A 20,126-nucleotide genomic window follows, 5' to 3' on the forward strand; every position below is an offset into this window, starting at 1 on the left:
TTAACCTCAGGAGCTAAGCCCTTTGTGCTGAAGTCTCTCAGCTGGCAATATCTTGGTTAAGGTGAAAACAGCAGCCCCTGCATATCTGATTCTATCTTGAACAAAACTTCTCCCATCAGTGTACAGTACCTCTTCCGCTGTATCAGGACATCCGGTCTGGACCACATCAGTCACTGCCAGGCACTCACGGAGAGGTTATCATCCGGCAGAAGGCTGGCTGAAGTTTTACGGAACTGGATGTGGGTGGTCCAGGGGAAGTGCTTGCTAATGCTTTGTTTGGGCATTGGACATTCACCTCTCTGCCCCCCCACCCCAGGATGATCTCTACAGAGTGCAGGGTGATTACGAACAGTTAGTTCCTGGCCCAAGGTCAGCTTGTCAGCTTCTTTTGCTATCCTGGCAACAGTGGCAACTGCCACAAACAAGCTGGCTAACTGACAGAAACAGAGTCAAGTCTTTTGGGTAGGTGGCCCACTGGCCTCTTCCAGGGTCCCATTGTCTGGGATCTACCGATTAGGGGAAAGAGGCAGTCTGACACTGACTAGGAATTAAAAAGGTTTGCCACCAACCTTTAGTGTTTCCCTGGGCTGCTGGGGAGGGTTCAGTGGAATGGAGCCCCAGCCCCATTGGTCCTCAACCAAATGAAGGACAGGGCATCCTTCTTCCCTCTTTTGATTTGAGAATTCATTTTCCTGGTGTCCTTTTTGTTTACAATAAGCACATTGGCCCTCCTTTAGCCTCTTCCTCTCCAGCAGTCTGACTTCCCCCTCTGGGATCTCTTTTATCAGTCTCCCTGAGAACTGCCACCACTGTTTGGGTCAATCTTTTGTTCTGCTTTTCTTCTACAGAGTCACAGTTATTGAAAACCCTTTGAGCAATCTCCAGTAACTGGACCTGCTCACACTTTCAAACCCTTCTAACTTCTGAAGTTTCTTTCTTTTGTTGTGTTGTTCTGTTTGTTTGTTTTTCAAGACAGGGTTTCTCTGTGTAGCCATGGCTGTCCTGGAACTTGCTCTGTAAGGCCAGACCAGGCTGGCCTCGAATTCAGAGATCCACCTGCCTCTGCCTACCAAAGGCTGGGGTTAAAGGTGTGTGCCATCTCTGAAGTTTCTTTCTAGTATCTACGGCTGGCTGCATTACAAAGAAATATAGGTTGCTCTCTGGTTTTCTGGCACATCTGGGTCTATGGGTCCAGTAATCCTTGCAAAGGCACTCTAGGAACCCAGTGGGCAATTTGGGGTGCTCTTACATTATGTTTGCTCACCTTAGATAGATTGGTAGGTTTTCTAGCATCTATCTTCAATCTTCCTAAAAGGGCCTTGCAAAAACTGCCTAGAGCCTCCTTACCTTGGTCAGTGTTGGAATTCCAGTCTGGCAGGAGGAAACCACTGTAGCTGGGCTGTATTGTCCAGTGGCAATCCCTGAGCCAGCCCAAGGTGGCTTTCCTATTCTCAGGCCAGATTCTGTTGTGCTTGTTGGCCACGAAGAGTACAGCCAGAAACTGTTGGCAGTCATCCCAGGTCAGCTGGTGTGTGTAAGAGACAGTCTCAAGGAGACTAATGAGAGCCTGCAGGGTTTTTGGAGAATTGTGGGTTCTGAATTTTCCAATTACACAGATCATTGGTTGAAAGGGAGACATAAACCATAAAGGGGAGGGAGGAAACCTTCGGGTCTTGAGGCTACTGGAGACACTTCCTTGAGTGGGAGGATGTGGGCTGCCTCTGACCAAGAGAAATTCTTCCCAGAGCTCCCGGAAACCAGAGCCACTTCATGTGTGTGAAGGGGAGAGGGGGCAGAGGTAGAAGAGACTCCCCCGTTCCCACGGCCAGGGCCATGTGGAAGTGGAAAGTCAATGTTCTCCAGCCACTGAGGACAGGTGAAGGTTTGGATTTCTTTGGAAAACCTGGCTGACTCAAGAAGATGTGGGTCCCCAACAAGAGGACAGAGAAAGTTGTAGCGCTCATTTTTAAAACTGTACTTTATTTGAAGTGTTTGGGCCTCTACCTCCCTTCCAGCCTCCCAACCCTATGTAGGAGAGAGGTTAATGGGGAGAGGAGTATAGAACACTTTACTTTCCTAGCTGTTTAGGGTTGAGGGGTCTTTGGGGGGATATACCAATCTCCATCAACAGCAAACACAGCCAGCAGTCTCCTCCAAGCTGCTGCACCCCAAAGCATTTCTCTCCCTCTGTCTGCTCCAAACCGCCACACTGTCCATCTCTCTGCCCTCTACAAACGGCGACACGACACTCGCCAACACTGCATGCCACACCTTCTCCTTCTGGGCTCTCATGTTTATATCCTCAGAGCCCTAGACCACACCCCTCTACATGCCACACTAGGCACAAGGTAGTCTGTTACCTGCTAGCAAAAGCCACGCCCCACACAAGATAATTGACATCTGTGGATTAAAATTAAAATCCTATACTTGGGATTAAAACAAAAACATATTTACATAACATAACTGAGTTTTTTAAAGAAACCAAAATTTCTATTACAGAAAGTCACTAGTCAATATAGGGAAACTGGTCATGGTGGCCAGGGTTCTCCAGTACCACATTCCACTGGGCCACCTCACTTAAAAAAGAGGACCAGTCAATTTCACAGATGGTCTGAAGTTTTCCAGGCAGTAAAGACAACCAGGAGCGCCACCACTCAGCCTAAAACCAGAGGACCCAGTGATGTCTCATATGGACATCTGTAATTAGGGTTGCTTCCGTCCTTTCCTAAGTGTCCAATGCAGAAGGCCCCCCAGAAACAGACTCCCCTCTGGAAGGGACAGAGCCAGACAACTGTCTCACCAAAAGTAGAAGCATCGGAAATCTCTGGGTTGACAGGAGCAGAGGTGGGAGAAGTTCTTGGGGCCTTGGAACATCTCAGAGTATGCACACCCTAGGAACTGTCCATTCTCCCATGTAGTCAGCCCAAAAGGGGCTGTGAATTCTACCCCTTCCCTGAAATCCCAGCATTTCAGCCTCTGGGAATCTCTCAAGGTAAGAACAGCGGAGAGCAAACACGGACACTCTTAAAGCCAAATAGAAAGTCTTTATTGCTGGCTAGCAGATGCATGGGTTACTTGCCCAAATCATGCAGCCCAAGCCTTACCACTCTTTGCCTTTTGTGCACAAAAACCACATCCTAGTTGACGTGCTTCAGTTGGTAAGAACAGTTAGTGAGAAGCAAAACTATAGTAGCCAAAAATCAAGGTCAGTACATTTAGGGAGTTTTCTGGATCCTGGAACTATAATGAAAACGGTCTTATAGACTCATAGGGACTGAGACTATTTGGGAGGTGTGACCTTACTGGAGGAAGCGTGTCACTGGGGGTGGGCGTTGGGGTCTCAGATGTTCAAGCCTGACCTAGTGTAACTGTCTCTTCGAGTTGCTTGTGAACCCAGATGTAGAACTCTCAGCCAGCTTTCCAACACTGTATCTGCCCACATGCCATCATGTCTCCTGCCATAATGATAATGGTTTAAACCTCTGAAGTGTAACACAACCCCAATTACATGTTTTCCTTTAGAGAGTTGCTGTGGTCATGGAATCTCTTTACAACAACAGAAACCCTAACTAAAACATATGGATTAGGTCTTTGTTTCCTTTTTGGCATTCATTGGGGCCTGTGTGCTGGGCTCTAAGGTCGGGAATGGTGCTTCTCGCACAGCCAGTTGAGCTAAGGTCTGGGGGGATGTTACAGTCTCTGCCATTTTAACTGGTACAGAGGTACAGTTTGTACTTCCTGCTCAATTCTATCCTTCGCAGCTCCCCGTGATGGCACTGATGGTGGACCCAGCTTTGACAGTCTTGCAGCAGCAAGCCAAACTCAGCCAGCTGACCCTCCTAGGCTGCAGCAGCCAGCCAGTCCATTCATAGCTTTTACCTTAAAACATTTAGATTTACAGTGACTTCGGGTACAAGAATTCACCTTAACACATTTTGGCTTTAACATAACTTTGGTACAAGATGGACATATTACTTACTGATGGTACAAATTTTAAAACAGTTTTAAAAAGCCAGGCAGTGATGGCACATGCCTTTAATCTCTGCATTAATCTCCAGGATGCAGAAGCAGTTGGATTTCTTTGAGTTCAAGGCCAGCCTAGGCTACAGACTGAGTTCCAGGACAGTGGAGGATACACAGAGCAACCCTGCCCTCCCCCTCAAAAAAAAAAAAAAAAAAACAACCAACCAAACAAAAACTTTTTAAAAAAGTTTAAATTACCTAACTTTCTTAAATGGAAAAGCTTTGAAGTTGAGACTATCAGCTGCTAGCCTGAATTAGTTTCATATGTAAGAATAATGACCTTGCCCTTCCTAGACCTACTGGGTCTCTACTGAGAAAGACAGACTCACAAACAGATTTCAATGTGAAAGCAAACTTAAGCTACATGCTGTCGTTGCTGACTGAAAGAGCTTGCTTTTCAATGACTGCTCCCAGTCACCAAATATCTGTCTCATGGTGAATGATTAAACGTTTCAAAAGAAAAAAAAGCTTAAAGCTTATATAAGTTGTAAAGAAGGTGACCTAAGGTATGTGAAAAATGAAATTTAAGGATGATACATATGATGTTAAGACTTCAAAGTTCAATAGAATTCTTATATGTTACTAATCTAGTCTTGGTGATAGTAATACGATCATAGTCACAGTGTCAAATTTTAAATTGCCCTTGGCTATTTTCTAAAACTGCTTCTGGTTTGTACTGAAACCAGTTGTTGTACTGAAAACCTTTCTGTCCAATCTATATAGATCCAGCCCTCTGGACAAAGGAAAAAAATGTTCTCTTTTATAACCATCGTTTTTTTTGGGGGGTCCTCAAGCTCTTCTTCCCCTTTGTACTCTTTCCTGCCAAGAAATTTCTGTCCTTGTTACAGATGCATACTCATGCTGCTGTTATGTAGCTTGATAACATTTCAGGCTTTGTTTGGCTGTGGATCAAAGGCGTGAATCTGCTGCAGCTGTTTACAGACTGCTTTTTCTGCAGTGAGGATTTCAGCGCAGATCACAGGCAGCGACCATGCCAATGTATCTAAAACTTTCATCGCTTTTTGTCAGTTTTTAAAGGATTCATGCAACCTTTAGGGAGTCAAGACTGTTATGGGATACCTGAAGAGAAAAACTCCAGAGATGCCTGAATAAGTCATATTTCCTCCTGAGGGACTGTCCCAGGAAGTTGGGGAAGTTGAGCAAGCAGCCCCAACTTCCAATTTGTTTGAGTTTTGAGAGGCAAGAACTGCAGCTGTGACATACTCAGAAAGGCAGCTCTGGACATCTGCAGCAAGCGTTGTTTACAGCAGCAGAGAGACAGCAGTGAAGCGGCCCTGTGGTTCTCATAACCTTTGGGTCAGGGGCACACACTCTAAAGGAGTTTATGGCTGGTCCAATGAGCAGTCTGCTCTAGGAATTTAGGTCAGTAGCACAAATGGACAGGGACTTGAAACCATCTGTCACAGGTCAAATGGACCCCTTCCTCTCCCTCCCATTGGGTGTGTGTTCTGTGTTCTAGTCTTCTTAGGCAAAGAGACAGACTTAGGAAGTAGCAACTAAAGATCCCCTTAAGTTCCTCGACTTTGCCTTCTGCCCCTAGTCTGTATCTCAGCAGATGTCTGTATCTCAGCAGATATCCGTCTCGCTAGCAGACATCACCCAGAAATCAACGATCTTCCTGCAGCTTCTCCAAGATGACTCACTGGGCTAGCACTAGGTGGTCCTGTGGAACCACTGATCTCTGGACTTGCTGAAAGCTGATATGAACCTGTTCTGTCAAGTGAAAGAGAATTGGCTTTACTAACTATAAGCCTCCAGGGGCCAACTCCAAGACTTTCCTGTTGTAACAGGCCCCAAGACCTTAGCACAACAAACACCATGTTAAAGGTGCCATTCTCACCATAGAATCCAGCAATAGGCCCCAACACCTTTCAAAACAGTAACAAAGACTTAATTTATCAAAGACAAGTTCCAGGATCCAGGATCCAGGATCCAGGAAAGTCCCTAAATGTATTAACCTTACTTTTTGGCTTCTGCAGTTTTGCTTCTCCCTAATTGTTCTTACTAACTGAAGTGTGCCAATCAGAATGTGGTTTTTGTACATTAAAAGCACAGAACCGTGAGACTCAGGGCTGCGTGATTTCGGCAAGTTCCCCCTGCAGCTGCTGGCTGGCAATACACACTTTCTGTTCAGCTTTAAGTGGCTATGTGTGCTCTCTGGTGGACTTAGCTCAGAGCTTTGTGGTCTCTGTTGGGTCCCTAACTCCTACTTCCTCCTCAACCCACTAGTCCAAGCTGGATGGAGTTCATCCTCCTAGACTCAAGCAATCCTCCTGCCTCAGCCTGCACTATTCTAGGGGCACAGGTGCATACAACACTCTGGCCAGCTCAACGCAGTGCTTTAAGCAGCGAAAGGAAGCAGGTGGTACTGCCACTCTGGCCAGCCACAGATCAATGCCACTCTACCTCTCCTCTAACTTCCAGAAAAGCCTGGTTGCAGCCTGCAGAGCTCACTGCCCACTTCAGTCATCAGTTGTGCTAGCAAGCAGCCGTGAAGGACATGAATCCCAGGGGTTTTTCTGAGGCTTGGATTGCAACAGAAAGCTCTTGATTCTATTCATTCCTTTCATGTTTGTGGCAGGTTCCTTTTGTTATTTTTGACTTTCCATTTTCATGACATCTTGTTGTTTGCAATCAACTCAGATAGTGGAACTGTCTTTTGATTTGGTTTTGTTTTGTTTCTTTCTTTTTCTTTTTTCTTTTTTTCAAGACAAAGTTTCTCTGTGTAGTCCTGGCTGTCTTGGACTCACTTTGTAGACCAGGCTAGCCTCTAACTCAGAGATCCATGTACCTCTACCTCCCAGAGTGTTGGGATTACAAGATGAACCACGAGGGCATCTGAAAGACTTTACCTAGGAGTGTATCAAAGCAGATGCTGAGACTAACAACCAAACCTTTGGCAGAGTGCAAGGAATAGTATGAAAGAAAGGGGAGTTAGTGTGACCTAGAGGGGACAGGAGCTCCACAAGGACCAAATATATCAGGGCACAGGGGTCTTCTATGAGACTGTTTCTCCAACAAAGATATAACCCCTGCTCTGGTGTAGCCCATGGTAGCTCAGTATCCAAGTGGGTTCCCTAGTATGGGATTATTGCTGACATGCACTTAGTGACTGGCTCATTGATCTCCCCCTCCCCCCTGAGGGAGGAGCAGCCTTGCTAGGCCACAGGTAAGGACATTGCAGCCAGTCCTGAAGATACCTGATAGGCTAGGGTCAGATGCAAGGGGAGGAGGACCTCCCCTAACAGTAAACTTGGAAGAGGGCAGGGAGGAGATGAGGGAGGGAGGGTTGGATTGGGAGGGAAAGAAGAAGGGGGCTATGGCTGGGATACAAGTGAATGACCTCTGATTAAAATAAAATAAATTCTTTATTTTAATATATAAAAGAATGAACCACAGTGCCTGACTGTGTATTAGTTTTTAAACAATCATATTCCACATTTTCTATAGGATTCTATCATCTTTAAATTGTCTAACATCATTTCTAATTTTGTCTTTGCTCTTATTTTTTCTTCTTGCTTTTTTTTTGTTTGTTTGTTTGTTTTGTTTTTCTGAAACAGGGTTTCCTGTTTAGCCTTGACTGTCCTGGACTTGCTTTGTAGACCAAGCTGACCTCAAACTCACAGAGATCTACCTGCGTCTGCCTCCCCGAGTGCCCCAGCATGCACCACTGTGCCTGGCTTGTTTTTTTTTTTTTTTTTTTTTTTTTTTTGTTTTTTCTTTAAAGATTTGTTTCGTAGAGTGCTTGTCTAGCACGCGCAAGGCCCTGAGTTCAGTCCCCAGCACCAAATAGACCAGGCATAGTGGTACATTGAAAGCCTGTTTCCCACCTGCCCTTCCCTAGGAAAAACAAAAAAAAACAAAAACATTTTGTGTGTATGTGTGTGTGTGTGTGTGTATGTGTGTGTGTGTGCGCGAGTGTGTGCGTGTGTGCGTGTGTGCCTGATGTGGGTGCTGGGATCTGTTCTTGGGTCCTCAAGAACAGCAAGTACTCTTATCCACTGAGACATCCTCCAGCCTCCACTGTTTTTAAGTGGTGCTGAGGACTGAACCCAGGATCTTGCCTGTGCTGTGCAAATGCTCTGACACTTTGTCACATCCTAGCACACACTTCTCAGTATCCCACACTCCACAATTCTTATTTCTCGCTTTGTAACTAACATGGTTCTTAAGAGCTGTGACCTTCCCTGAGGCCCAGCAAAGGGCAGTTCTTCTGGCAACTGTCATCGACTTCTGCCTCCTCTGTGGTTCTGGAGAGAACTTGGTGTTTCTGGTGGGAGTTTTCCTGGAGGCTTTAGGATCAAAGTCTGGACTCCAGAGCCCAATTAATCTAGGCCCAACCACCCATTTTCATAAAGTCAAGTAAAGAGGCAAGCAGTTGTGAGAAGAGGAGAAGGCGGATGTATTCAATACAGCCACACTGGCAAGCAGAATAACCAAGAGGTCAGTGATCTCCAAGTCCATCTTCAGTGTCCTAGAATGAGGTGTAGGTTTAAATAGAGGACAATAGCTATGTGTAACTAAGCAGGCCTGGTCCAGTGTGGTCCTGCCCATCACTTACTCATCATTAATTTATCCTATAAATTTGTCCTCTGTGAAACATCTTTCTGGGGAACAAGTTTCTCCCGTGGTTAGCGTTAAGTGATTCAGTTTTCTCTTCCTCGAGCTTGAGATTCCTGGAGAAATTCCAGTTTCTGGGGGACCATTGATTCAGCAGTGTGATAGGCAAAGGGAAGAACACAGTGTTAGAGTCTCTCTTTAGAACATCTTCACTTCCGCCAGGATGGTTAAAGGAACATCTCTTCTAGCATCTTCTTTGAGACGTGGAAACCGAGGAGAGCCACACTTACCTTGGAACACCTTCATTGTGGCCTCCTAGGTGGCTGGTGTTAGTGGCTCTCTGGGGCACATGCTCTCTAGTGACCTAATTGGCTCAGCTGCTCAGAGTGAAGGACACTGAATTCCTTCCACTAACCTGTAGTTGGGCTACATAAACACACCAGGGGGTGCCCCTCCCCGTAGCTCTTCTTGGTCACCAGAGCTAGCTGGGCTGACCTCTGCTAGGGACACTGAACAGAAGACGGGTCTTTCTGAATCCGTGACACCGAGCTTTGTCTTTACCTAGCCTTGTAATTTTAAGGGCCGATACTTGCCACCGCCTCAGGTGCAGTCAAGCAAGTTCATATCTAAGCTCCCACCCCTGGTGGAATCCCCTGTGCATCTCCTCCCCCACCCACCTCTGCACACAGCTATCCTAGGAAGGGCCTCTGGACCTCCAGCCTGGAGGCAACCAGAAGCCATTTCCTAGGAGACATTTATAAGCAGATGTGAAAATAACAATTACGTGGTTTGGACGGATTCAATCTCTAGCTAATCATAGAAACTAATTATAGGTTGTATTACTAAATAATTTCAAGGGAAAATCAAGTCATGTTATTTTCTTGCCAATAAACCACTCAGCTCTGTAGTCTTACCGTTTGATGTGAGGTGTGTGGTTTATTCAAGAATTAGGTTTTAAAACAGAATTGGCAGGTGTTCACTGCCAGTGAGAAGACTGTATGGCTCAAAATAACCACACAGGCAGCTCAGTTTAGAACTCAGAAAACCAGAACGGAGCTGGCAAAACGACTCGCCGCGTAAAGGTGCTTGCCAAACACACCCGACAACTTCAGTTCGATCCCCAGAGCCCACATAAAGGTGGAAGGAGAGAACCAAGTTCAAAAAGTTACCCTCTGACCTCCACGTGCGTGCTGTGCTCCTTCACCCCGCACATCATACCCTCCCACACACAATAATAAGAGAAAATAAATCCTGTTAGCTGTTAAACAAGGCAGACTCCTCTATTACTGTACCTCTGCAATGCCTTTATTTTGAGCTAAAACATTATGCCATGAGCTGAGCATGCCCAGAGGCATTACTGTCCAAAACAAAATTTTTCTTTAGTTTGGTGTTTTTTGGGGGGTGTTATTTGCTTTTGTTTTTTCAATAAAGGGCTTCTCTCTGTAGCCCTGGCTCTCCTGGACTCAATTTGTAGACCAGGATGGCCTCAAACTCACAGAGATCCACCCGCCTCTGCCTCCCTGAGTACTGGGATTACAGGTATGTGGTAGCACACCTGGCTAACAAAATTTTGTTTGTTTTGTTTTGTTATTTGAGACAGGGTTTCTTTATGTAACAGCCCTGGCTGTCCTGGAATCACTTTGTAGACAAGGCTGGCCTCAAACTCACATAGATCCACCTGCCTCTGCCTTCCACATGCTGGGATTAAAGGTGTGAGCCACCACCACCTGGCTAACAAAGATATTTCTGAGACAAGGTTTCACTTGTCTCCTTAGCTGACCAGGAATTCACTATATGGACCATGCTGGCCATGAGTCTGTTGTGGGTCTGAAATCCTTCAGAGACTCACCAGTCTGACCATGCTACATTTTAAAGAGGCTTCCTTCAGATACTGGCACCATGTGTTCGCTTGGGCAGCACATAGACTAAAACTGGAACGATATGGATACTGGCACCAAGGCATAGCACCAAATTATATTAGCCAGAGGTTTATAAAGGCAAAAACCTCACAAGGTGACACACTTCCTGCCTTCATATGGTCAGGGTCAAGCACACATGCTGATAGGCTTTCTATCAAGGGTGATAGAGCACACATCCTGTCTATGTGCAATCAGGGGCAAGCAAGCTTGTTTACAGAAGTGAGAACATGCAGTTTGTTATCTTACACGAACAAGAGTTTTGTTCAGATTGTACAAAACCAGGCAAGTACATGAACAGCTTCCAGCATTACGGGGAGTTATCTGTCCTTGGACAAGTGGAGTTTACAGGTTAGACACATTTTTGTTTTATAGATCTCTTGGGGTTTTTGTTTGTTTTGTTTTTGAGACAGGGTTTTTTCTGTATAGCCCTGACTGTCTTTTGCCTCCCAAGTACTAGGACTAAAAGTGTGAGCCATCACCACCAAGCTTTCTCCCCCATCTCTCTTTAATAGAATTGATTTTTTACTTTTTGTGCAGCGATGTTTTGCCTGCCTCCACTTCTGTGTGAGGGTTTCAGATCCCCTGGAGCTAGAGTTAAGGACAGCTGTGAGCTGCCCTGTGGGTGCTGGGAATTAAACCCTAGTACTCTGGAAGAATAGCTAATGCTTTTAACTACTAAGCCATCTCTCCAGCCAGTTTTATAGATCTCTCACTCTCTTTCTCTCAGTTTTTGAGACACGGTTTCTCTGTATAGCCCTGGCTGTAGACCAGGATGGCCTTGAACTCACCGAGATCTGACTGCCTCTGCCTTCTGAGTGCTGGAATTAAAAGCATATGCACTGCTTCTCGTTTTATAGCTACCTTAAGCACAGTAGCTTAAACTTATGTTAGTCATCACAAGTTTGCAGAGATGATGCCTGCCTCTGCCTCTGGAGTACCTGGTCTAAAGGCATTTGCTACCATTGTGCCCAGCTATTGGTGCATGATCTTGAGCTAAACAAGTCTATATTTTCTTAAATCATCTTAAACAGAGAATGCTCAGGAGTGTACTCCTTTTTTGGTTGTTTTGTTAAACATATTTTTGAGGCTTTTATGTTTGTGTTTTGCCAGAACGCATGTCTGCACACCATGTACATGCCTGAGAATGCTAGAAGAGGGTGTCAGATCCCTGGGACTGGAGTTACAGATGGTTCTGAGCTGCCATGAGGGTGCTAGGAATGGAACCTCAGTGCTCTGGAAGAGCAGCCAGATTCTCTTAACTACTGAGCCATCACTCCAGCTCTTCATTCCATTTTTGAAATATATTTTTTATTTACTCTCTGAGAATTCCATGCACATATGCTTACATCCATTCCCCCTTTCTTTTCTCCTCCAGACCCTTAGGAATGTGCTTCTTAACTGGGCATGCTCAGTGGGTTTGCTTAGGAATAGTCCACCCCACCCCATTAGTATGAATAAACTCACTAAAAACAGCCCCATGGCTTCTCTGGTGAGGAAAGTATTGGTCTCCTTTGCTGCAGGTGATACAGATCCTTCTCCACTCTTTCATGTCTTGGCTGTGCTTACTTTGGCTCTGCACTCGCCAAGATGTGAACCCATTGTCATCCGTTTCAGGGCTGGGTGGGTAAGAGGAGGCAGCTGACTCACAGTGGCATCGAAGTTTAGAGTTGTCAGGTCAGATCCTGATGAAATCTGGAGGGACTGGGGCTCACCTGGACATAGATACGCTGAGTAGCAAAGTGATTACATTGGTTTTGCAGAATCTACTTGGGAACACTTTGAAACCAAGCAAAGATATGCACAGAAGCCAGCTCATACTTCTAAGTTTACTATGCAATAAAGTCTTTCCCAGGAGGATGACAAATTTGAACCCTCCTGGGCAACACAGCAAGACACTGCTTCAAGAACAAAACATAAAACCACACAGTGGTGCCTTTTCTCTTTGTGAACCCCAATGCCATCATCTTTGCTTCTTTGGGCACTGGCAGTGAGCCTGTTCTAGGCACTCTGAAATGAACAAGAACCTGCTGGGTATGCAGATTCTAAGCACCATGTGACAGCAAGTGCCCAGGATAACTGGTCTGTGCTGCCCCTCTTCTCTGGCTTCCCAACCTGCCTTCAGAAGGGGCTTCCAGAAGGCTTGTGTGCCCTACAGCTCATCCCCTGACTGGGCTCATTTAAAGTTATACCGAGGTAGGGGAGAGGGGAGTGTAATGGCTAAGAACAGGATCATTATAAAGAAGAACTTTACCTTAGGACAATGGGAACGATGCCTTTCCCAGGAATTAACCAGACCCCTCCCAGCAAGAGCCTAAGGGTGGAAAGGGGAAGCTTATTTGAAAGACATTTTCTGGCTTGAACAGAGCCATCTATTCATATCAACATTGAGACAACCAGGCATCCAGAGGCCACTGCAGCCATGACCTAAGAAGGCGTGGCTACTGTTCATGTTCATAGCAGACCTCAGTGTTCATATGGTGCTGGTTTTGCAGGCATGCAGAATGTAAAAGTGCTATGGAGGCTTACACATCACACCAAAGGAAGGTCTGGGATACCAGGCAAAATATGACAGAGTCTTACAAGCAGCCCATGACTGGGTTGAATGAAAGGAAAGGACATGACTGATCCTAGATATGCTAGGAAAAAAAGTTCATTGTACATAAAAGGGAGAGCATATAGCCAGAGGCAGAGACACTGGGGAGAGTCCAGAGTAGACAGGGCCAGACAGGAAGGGGAAGGGAGAGGGAAGAGAGGAGTCTGAGGTGCAGCAGCCAAGAGGGTAAAGGTACAAAAGGGCCAGGCATCCAAAATGGATGGATTATATAGGGAAAATCCTCTGGGGGTGGCCGATGGGGGCACAGGCCAGTCCCTGGGCTGGAGGGGGTGGGGTGTGCCAGCCATACCCTGTAACAGGTAGGGACTGAGGGATGCTGGGATAATCTGAGAGCCAGGTCTGCTTTGATATATTAAATAGGCACCTCAGCCATTTGTCCTGGGCTTGAAACGTAACAAGAGTGCTGTATGAAATTGTGAGCAATAGAATTCCCAGGATGTTGAAGGCACCAGGCGTGGAGAGCATCTGCCAAAAGCCTCCGGCAACGAGCAAAGCCAGCTGATGGAGGCCACGTGGCTACAGCCAACCAATCCAGTGGTCTTCCACATGCTCTCGGTGTTGGACAGGGAGCATGCAGCTGCCTTTCTGCCTTGTCCTTCCTATCCCTCCATTCCTCTGCTTTAGGATGAAAATTATGTCAACTTTCCACAATTTATAATCACCCGAGTAGGGAGCCTCATTTGAAAAAATTGACCCAATTGCCTTTATTGGTGTGGGTGGTACCTCCTGGGAGGAGGGGGCTATTCCAGAAGGAAGCTTACTCCGCCTTCTTGCTGCCAGGCTGATTTACCCATTGCCTCTGCTGCTGATTCCTTCACTAACAGGAGAACCAGTGTCTCCAGGTGTTCATTCCAGACTAGGGCCCAGTGGCTTTCCAGATTGGGCTCCCATCAGATTAAGACTTGCGAGGCATCCTGCCTTGTGAACTTGAGAGACTACTGAGCACCAGTTTCTAGTGAGGGATAATTATTCTGGGACTACTGTATCTGCTGAGGCTCCCAGACTCGAGGACCAAGCACCAGAGTCTTTGCATCTCAGGTGTGATTTGACTATTGATATTATTTTAAAGCTCATTTAATAAAGCCTGACACACACACACACACACACACACACACACACACACACACACACACTCCATCCCTTTAGCTCTGTTCCTCTAGAGCACCCTTGTTATGATAAAAAAAAATGCGGCAGGGTGGGTACCTTTGGCGGACCCATACCAAGGTGTACCCCTGAGTGGGGGCCTGGGGAAAGGATAGAGGCAGACAAGCGGACAGGTAGACAGGCACCTAGGCAGGAAAGAGAGAGCGAGCCAGAGAACAGGCAGGGGGAGGTCAGGCACGGACCCCAAGGATGGAGGGAACAGGTGCAGAGAACAGAAAGAGAACTGGGGTGGCTGGTGGGCCTATTACCTGCAGCACCCATCCAGAGTACCTGGCAGTAGCAGGTGATGACATGAGCACCTGCTAGGTCTCTGAGAGCAGGCCAGTGGAATCCCCTGTACACGAACAACCTGACCAAAACAGGAAGGTTTCCCTTGTGCCATTGTATGTTGAAAGCATGCAACCTGGTTTGATTTTACACAGGAGGTCATACCTAAGAGTTTGCTTTGACTCTTACAGAAGACTTCAGACTTGGACTGTTTAAGCAATGTGGGGACCATCTGGACACTCCTGGAGATGGATCAAATGCACTGTGAAATGGATGTAAGCCTTTCTCTCTGGGAGCCAGAGGCAGCATTCTGTGATCTGAATATGAAGTACTCCACCCCACCTTAAAGGCTCGTATACTGAAGATCTGGTTCTAGCTAGTGGCACTATTGAGAAAAGATTGGATGCTGAGGATATTAAACTAGTCCTGATGGGTAACTGGAAGGTAGAGTTTAGTTAAAGGAGGGGGCGGGGCACTGAGGATGTGCTTTTAAAGAACATACCTTGTCTCTGGACCTTTCCTCTCTTGGAAATTATTTCCTTAAGAAATAATTCTTTAGAGTTCGTTTTCAGTATTGGGTAGACTGAAAGCTCACTAAAGAGTCATAGATAAGCTGGGGGAATCAGGCCCTCCCTTAGCTGGCAGCTGGCCCTGCTCTCAGTCCATCCTAGGGTTGAAAAGTCACAGGCGGACTTCTGTGTGACAGATTGCAGAATCATAATAGGAGAGCAACTCAAGCTCCAGGATATTCATTACGTAAGGCCTTATGTCCTGAATCAGTAGGGTAGGGTCTTGGGGAGAGGGCTATGTTAGGCAAGGGCAAAGATTTTCTTTAACTCTCTGGAGTACCACCAGCCAATGGGAAAAAAGAGGGCAGGAGGCTTCCACAATCAGGACTTTGAAAACCACCATTTCAGCCCGGCATGGTGGCACATAACTGTAATCTCAGCACTCAGGGAGGCAGAGGCAGAAGGATCTCTGAGTTTGAGGCCAGCCTGGTGTACAGAGTGAGTCCAGGACAGCCAGAGCTACACAAAAACAAAACAACAAAAACACACTATCTCCTGTCAAATTAGGGCACCAGCCACTTTTGCCTTTTCTCTAAGTTGGTGTCCACCATTTCCGAAGAATCGACAAATAAACTGTTCAGCTTTCTCGAGTCTTTTGGATGTATTACATTCCACCATCTTGTTTCTTACTCTTTGAGCCGTTAGACAGCCACAAGGAGACACTTTGTTTCTCCACATGTTCCCTGACAGGATGTTCATACCACACAGAGGCCCAAAAGCAGAGGCACCGGGTGGCAATAGACTGAAGCTTCTGCACACCATGAGCCAAACTAAACCTTTCCTCCCTTTAATTTTTTCCCTCAATCATTTTGTCATCCAGGAAAAAAAAAATAGTTACAACGCAGTTTTATCTTCAAATACAAGAAACTCTAGAGCATTCTTTCTCAACCTATAGGTTGTGACCCCTTGGGGGGTTGCCTATCAGAGATATCTTTCCTATCAGATATTTATATTATGATTCATTGCAGTAGCGAAATTACAGTTATGAAGTAGCAACAATAATCTTATGGCTAGGGGTCAGCAAAACATGAGGAACTGTATTAAAGCGTTGCAGCGTTAGGAAGGTTGAGAACCAAAATGCTCTAGAGTGAAGGATCCAATCAAACTGTGTAAGGTCCTACAGCTTCAACACACAAACTGTTTCTTTACTGTTGGTGAACACTGCTGGTTAAGTTCAAGGGCACTAAAACATGATTGCTTGGTTTGGCAAGGAGCAAATAGGAATCAGACAGATCCCTGCTGAAAGACAAATAAGGAAAAGAGGCTGTAAGTAGATCAGTGTACTTTTCACTTAAAATTTTAAGATGGCTGACTTCCTAAGATGGCTGACTTCCTAGTTCTTCTTCCTCTTTAAGCCAAAGATTTGATGGGCTTTCCCCTGACTCCCACAGAAGCAACTACTGGGTGAGATATTCAAATCCCCCACTGGAGGACTCCTATGGTGGGAACCAATAGCCTACAATCTCCTGCCAGATCCCAAACCAGCCAAAGGGGACTCATCCCCCATCCCCAAATATAAAATCCCACTATCATCTGAGTAGACTCTGGCGCCATCTTTTGGTTCCCTCTCTACTGTGGAGAGTCTTATCTTTTGGTGTTTTGCTGTGTATTTGTGTGTGTGCTTCTGCTTTCAACAAAATTCAGTTGAGTGCTGAGGCTTTGCTTTTCCTGCCTTTTTATTCTTTGAATCAACAGAATAAGAATTCATTCCTACAACATCATCCTGAAGATGATGTTAGAGAAGAACTCTATGTTTCTCTCTTTGGGTTAGTTTGGAATCCATAAAGCCACAAAATTGAACTCTGACGGGCACATCAAATATTACAGCACTGAGCATAAATGTGACTATAGAAGAGTCAGCCAGGATGGCTACAGAAGAGAGCATGTAATACCACTGTGCAAAAATGGGCTGGAGGGCTGGGCACTGCTGTGCCTCAGTGTCACTGATTTCTCCATTATCTCAGGCCACCAGATAAGACTAATTCTAAGGATAAAGATTAACGGGGGGGGGGGGGGGGGCATGGAACTTGAAGGGAGGTGGTACCAGCTGAGAAGGGACACAAAGGCTCTCTAAAGCAGGAGGATCTCTGTTGAGTTTGAGGCCAGCCTGGCCGACATAGTGAGTGCCAAGACAGCCAGAATTAGAGAGACTGTCTCAAAAGAACAAAAACAAAACAAAGAATTGTGTTCTGAAGACATTTCCTAATGAATGAAACCCAATTTCATTTTAAAATTTAAAAGCAGGTGTGGGGGATGGAGAGATGGTGCTTGGGTTAAGCGCACTTGCTGTGTTCAGTTCTCAGCACCCACGTGCTCAGCTCACAATAATCTCTAACTCCAGTTCCAGGGGATCTAATGCTCTCTTCTGGCTTCTGCAGAAATCAAGTAAATATGAGGTAGTTTCAATTCACCAAAACAAAACAAAACAACAAAAAAAACCCAGCCACATTCGGTACAGATAAAGGGATTCAGTGACCCCCACTCTATTGTACGGCTTCCAACTGCCAACTTTTGTTTAAAACCGAGGAAGAACTAGAGCAGGGGTACAAGTAAGCAATCTTAGTCAAGGTGTGGTCTGGTTGGTCGTTATTTAAGTTCTGAGGAGTGGTTCAAAGAAGTCCTTATTGTCTTGGGGGGGGACAAGCTGATTCCCAGGTCGTTACTTGTGCTTTAGGAGGCAGCCTACAACAGGATAACCGCACTCAGCTGGGGGCCCTGGAAGGTCAATGTTGCTTGGTTTCAGTTCCTTGTTAGGAAGATGTTAATTGATCAGTACCATTGCTCCCGGAATCCAACCTTGACTATGGGTGTAGGTAAGGGACAGGACACGTTGAGGTGCCTTTTGGATCCAAATCAAGCAGTCGTCGCTTTTTAGCAAAAGCAGTTTCCACGCGTTCCTTATGGTATTACCGACAGGAAAGGCCAGCTGCTCAATGGCCTCTGTCCTACTCTACTGTAAACATTCACCTTTATCTTTCATTAGGAAGCCCGTGCCAGGACGCCAGCGTGGCTAATCTGTGAAAATGGAGACGAAGGAAAGTAGTTCCCCGATGGCAAAAACCGCACCCCTAAGTGACCAACAGGAGATGACGGTCACCGAGCGCTGAGGCGGGCCTGTGACCGCTTCGCGAAGCGACCTCGGGGGGTGGGAGCGGGGGCGGGAAGCGTGCGATCCCAAGCGAGCCACCCAACAGTTCCAAACCCAAGGATGCATATGGCGTCTCGGCTCTACTCTCACCCCGCATCGGTGGCCTACGCCGGCGGACAATTCAATGAGGAAGCCGCTCTTAGAGCTGTCGGCGATTGGTGGAGCCCGTGGAAGGTGATTGGTCCTGGACGTCTTCCGCTCGGGCGACCCGGCGACGGGATTGGTGCAGACGCACAGATGCTCCGCCTCCTCCCGCGCGTAGCACGTCACTATCCGGCGTGCCGCGTACCCGCCTCCTCCGCTCGGCCGGCCCAAGATGGCGGTGCAGGAGTCGGCGGCCCAGCTGTCCATGACCCTGAAGGTGCAGGAGTACCCGACCCTCAAGGTGCGTGGTGGGCGCTGCTAGGGCCGCCACTGCACCTTCGGAGGAGTCGTGGGGGCGCAGGGGCCGGATCGGGGCCGGAGCCGCTTCTTGGAGGGGCTGCACGGCCGGGGGCGGGGTCGGGGGCGGTGGGGCTGCGGCTCTCCAGGGCGGTGGGCATGGCCCGGCTTCTCTCGGTCTGGTACCCTGGGGGACTCTCGGCGTACGGGGGTCTAGGTGTCGTGGGTCAGCCGGGACCGAAGTCCTCCGAGGCCCGGACGGCGGAGCCTGAGCCCCGCCCTCCGCCCAGCCCTTAGAGCCTAGAGGCTGCGGGCCGTCCGGGTGCGGGCAGCGAGGCCACGGTCCAAGCTGCGGGCACTAGAGAATTGGGGTCCCAGGGCGCTGGCGTGTATCGCGACGGCACCCGGCGTCCTTCCGGAAGCCCGGCCTGGGGCGTGGCGGGCATGCCTCTGGTGCTAATTAAGGGGCCACTGGGGAGCACTGGCAACCCGGTGGCACCCTGCCTCGCTGGGCGTCCCCATAACTCCAGCGCAGCTCCTGCCCTTCGTTTCCGGGGCGTGACCTTGGGTGGTCGCTGCACTGGAGCGATCCTTTAGGACAAACGTTCATCCCTGTTGGGAGACTGGTTCTTCAGCTACAAGAGGGTTTGATGGTGCCGGATGGACTGCGGTGAAGTACCGGGGAAGAAATCCTTCAGAGAACAAATTCGGTCGTTCCAAGGAAGGCCAGCTGGGCCTTGGGGTTCTACATTCCTTTCTTGAGGGCTGGGCAGCTTTTCTTCTGAAGCGCTTGGCACCTCCTCCATCCCTGTGGTGACTGAGCGGTTGCTGTGTGGCTTGGTGGTGGGTGGATAGTTGAGCCAAGGTTGAAGAGTACAGGTTCTAAGCTAGACTGCTGTCTGTGCTTAGGGAGGCCCAGCTTGTGGATGGGAGGCACCTCTCTGCTGCCGGGCCCTCCTCAGGTGTAAGCAAGCCCTAGGGAGCAGTGGTTTTTCCCCTAGGTGGAAATGATTAATGGCATATTGCACATGGAAGTTTTGGCATTCCTTGGAAGGTATCTATCTCTTGTCATTGTCCCCGTGATATCGGACAGATCTGATATAGTTTGTCATCACAAGGGGCAGAAGCAAGGCCCTGCTGCTCCTCTTCAGCAGTAGGTGAGCAGCCATATTGGATTGCTGTTTTGTGTCCCGAGCTTTATTTGACCAAGGAAGGGAGCAAACGATGCTGGCATCACCAGTCTCCTTGAAACACCTCCAAAACAGGGTTATTGGGGGGGAGGTACTTGTGACATCTTGTGCCATGCTAGGCTGATGGGCTGCTGCTGAGCTACACCCTCAGGCCTTGTTTTTTTTTTTTTTTTGTTTTGTTTTGTTTTGTTTTGTTTTGTTTTTTGAGGCAGGCTTCTGGTTGGCCATGAGCTCTGAATTCTCTTTCTACTTCCTCCTGAGTATTGGGTT

At 47.4% G+C, this 20,126-nt stretch overlaps 1 protein-coding gene across 1 annotated transcript in view; it reads left to right on the forward strand.

The window, feature by feature from the left end:
- Window positions 1-18,571: 18,571 nt before the first annotated feature.
- The window catches only part of Maea (macrophage erythroblast attacher, E3 ubiquitin ligase), a 35,803-nt gene continuing 34,248 nt past the window's right edge, over window positions 18,572-20,126 (forward strand). Inside the window, exon 1 of the mRNA XM_055623958.1 lies at window positions 18,572-18,670. Within this exon, the coding sequence (XP_055479933.1) occupies window positions 18,602-18,670 (69 nt within the window). The 5' untranslated portion in view covers window positions 18,572-18,601. The remainder of the gene's footprint in view (window positions 18,671-20,126) is intronic.

Source organism: Psammomys obesus, unplaced genomic scaffold (genome assembly GCF_907164565.1).
Source record: "Psammomys obesus unplaced genomic scaffold, mPsaObe1.curated_primary_1811, whole genome shotgun sequence".
Taxonomy (NCBI): Eukaryota; Metazoa; Chordata; class Mammalia; order Rodentia; family Muridae; genus Psammomys; species Psammomys obesus.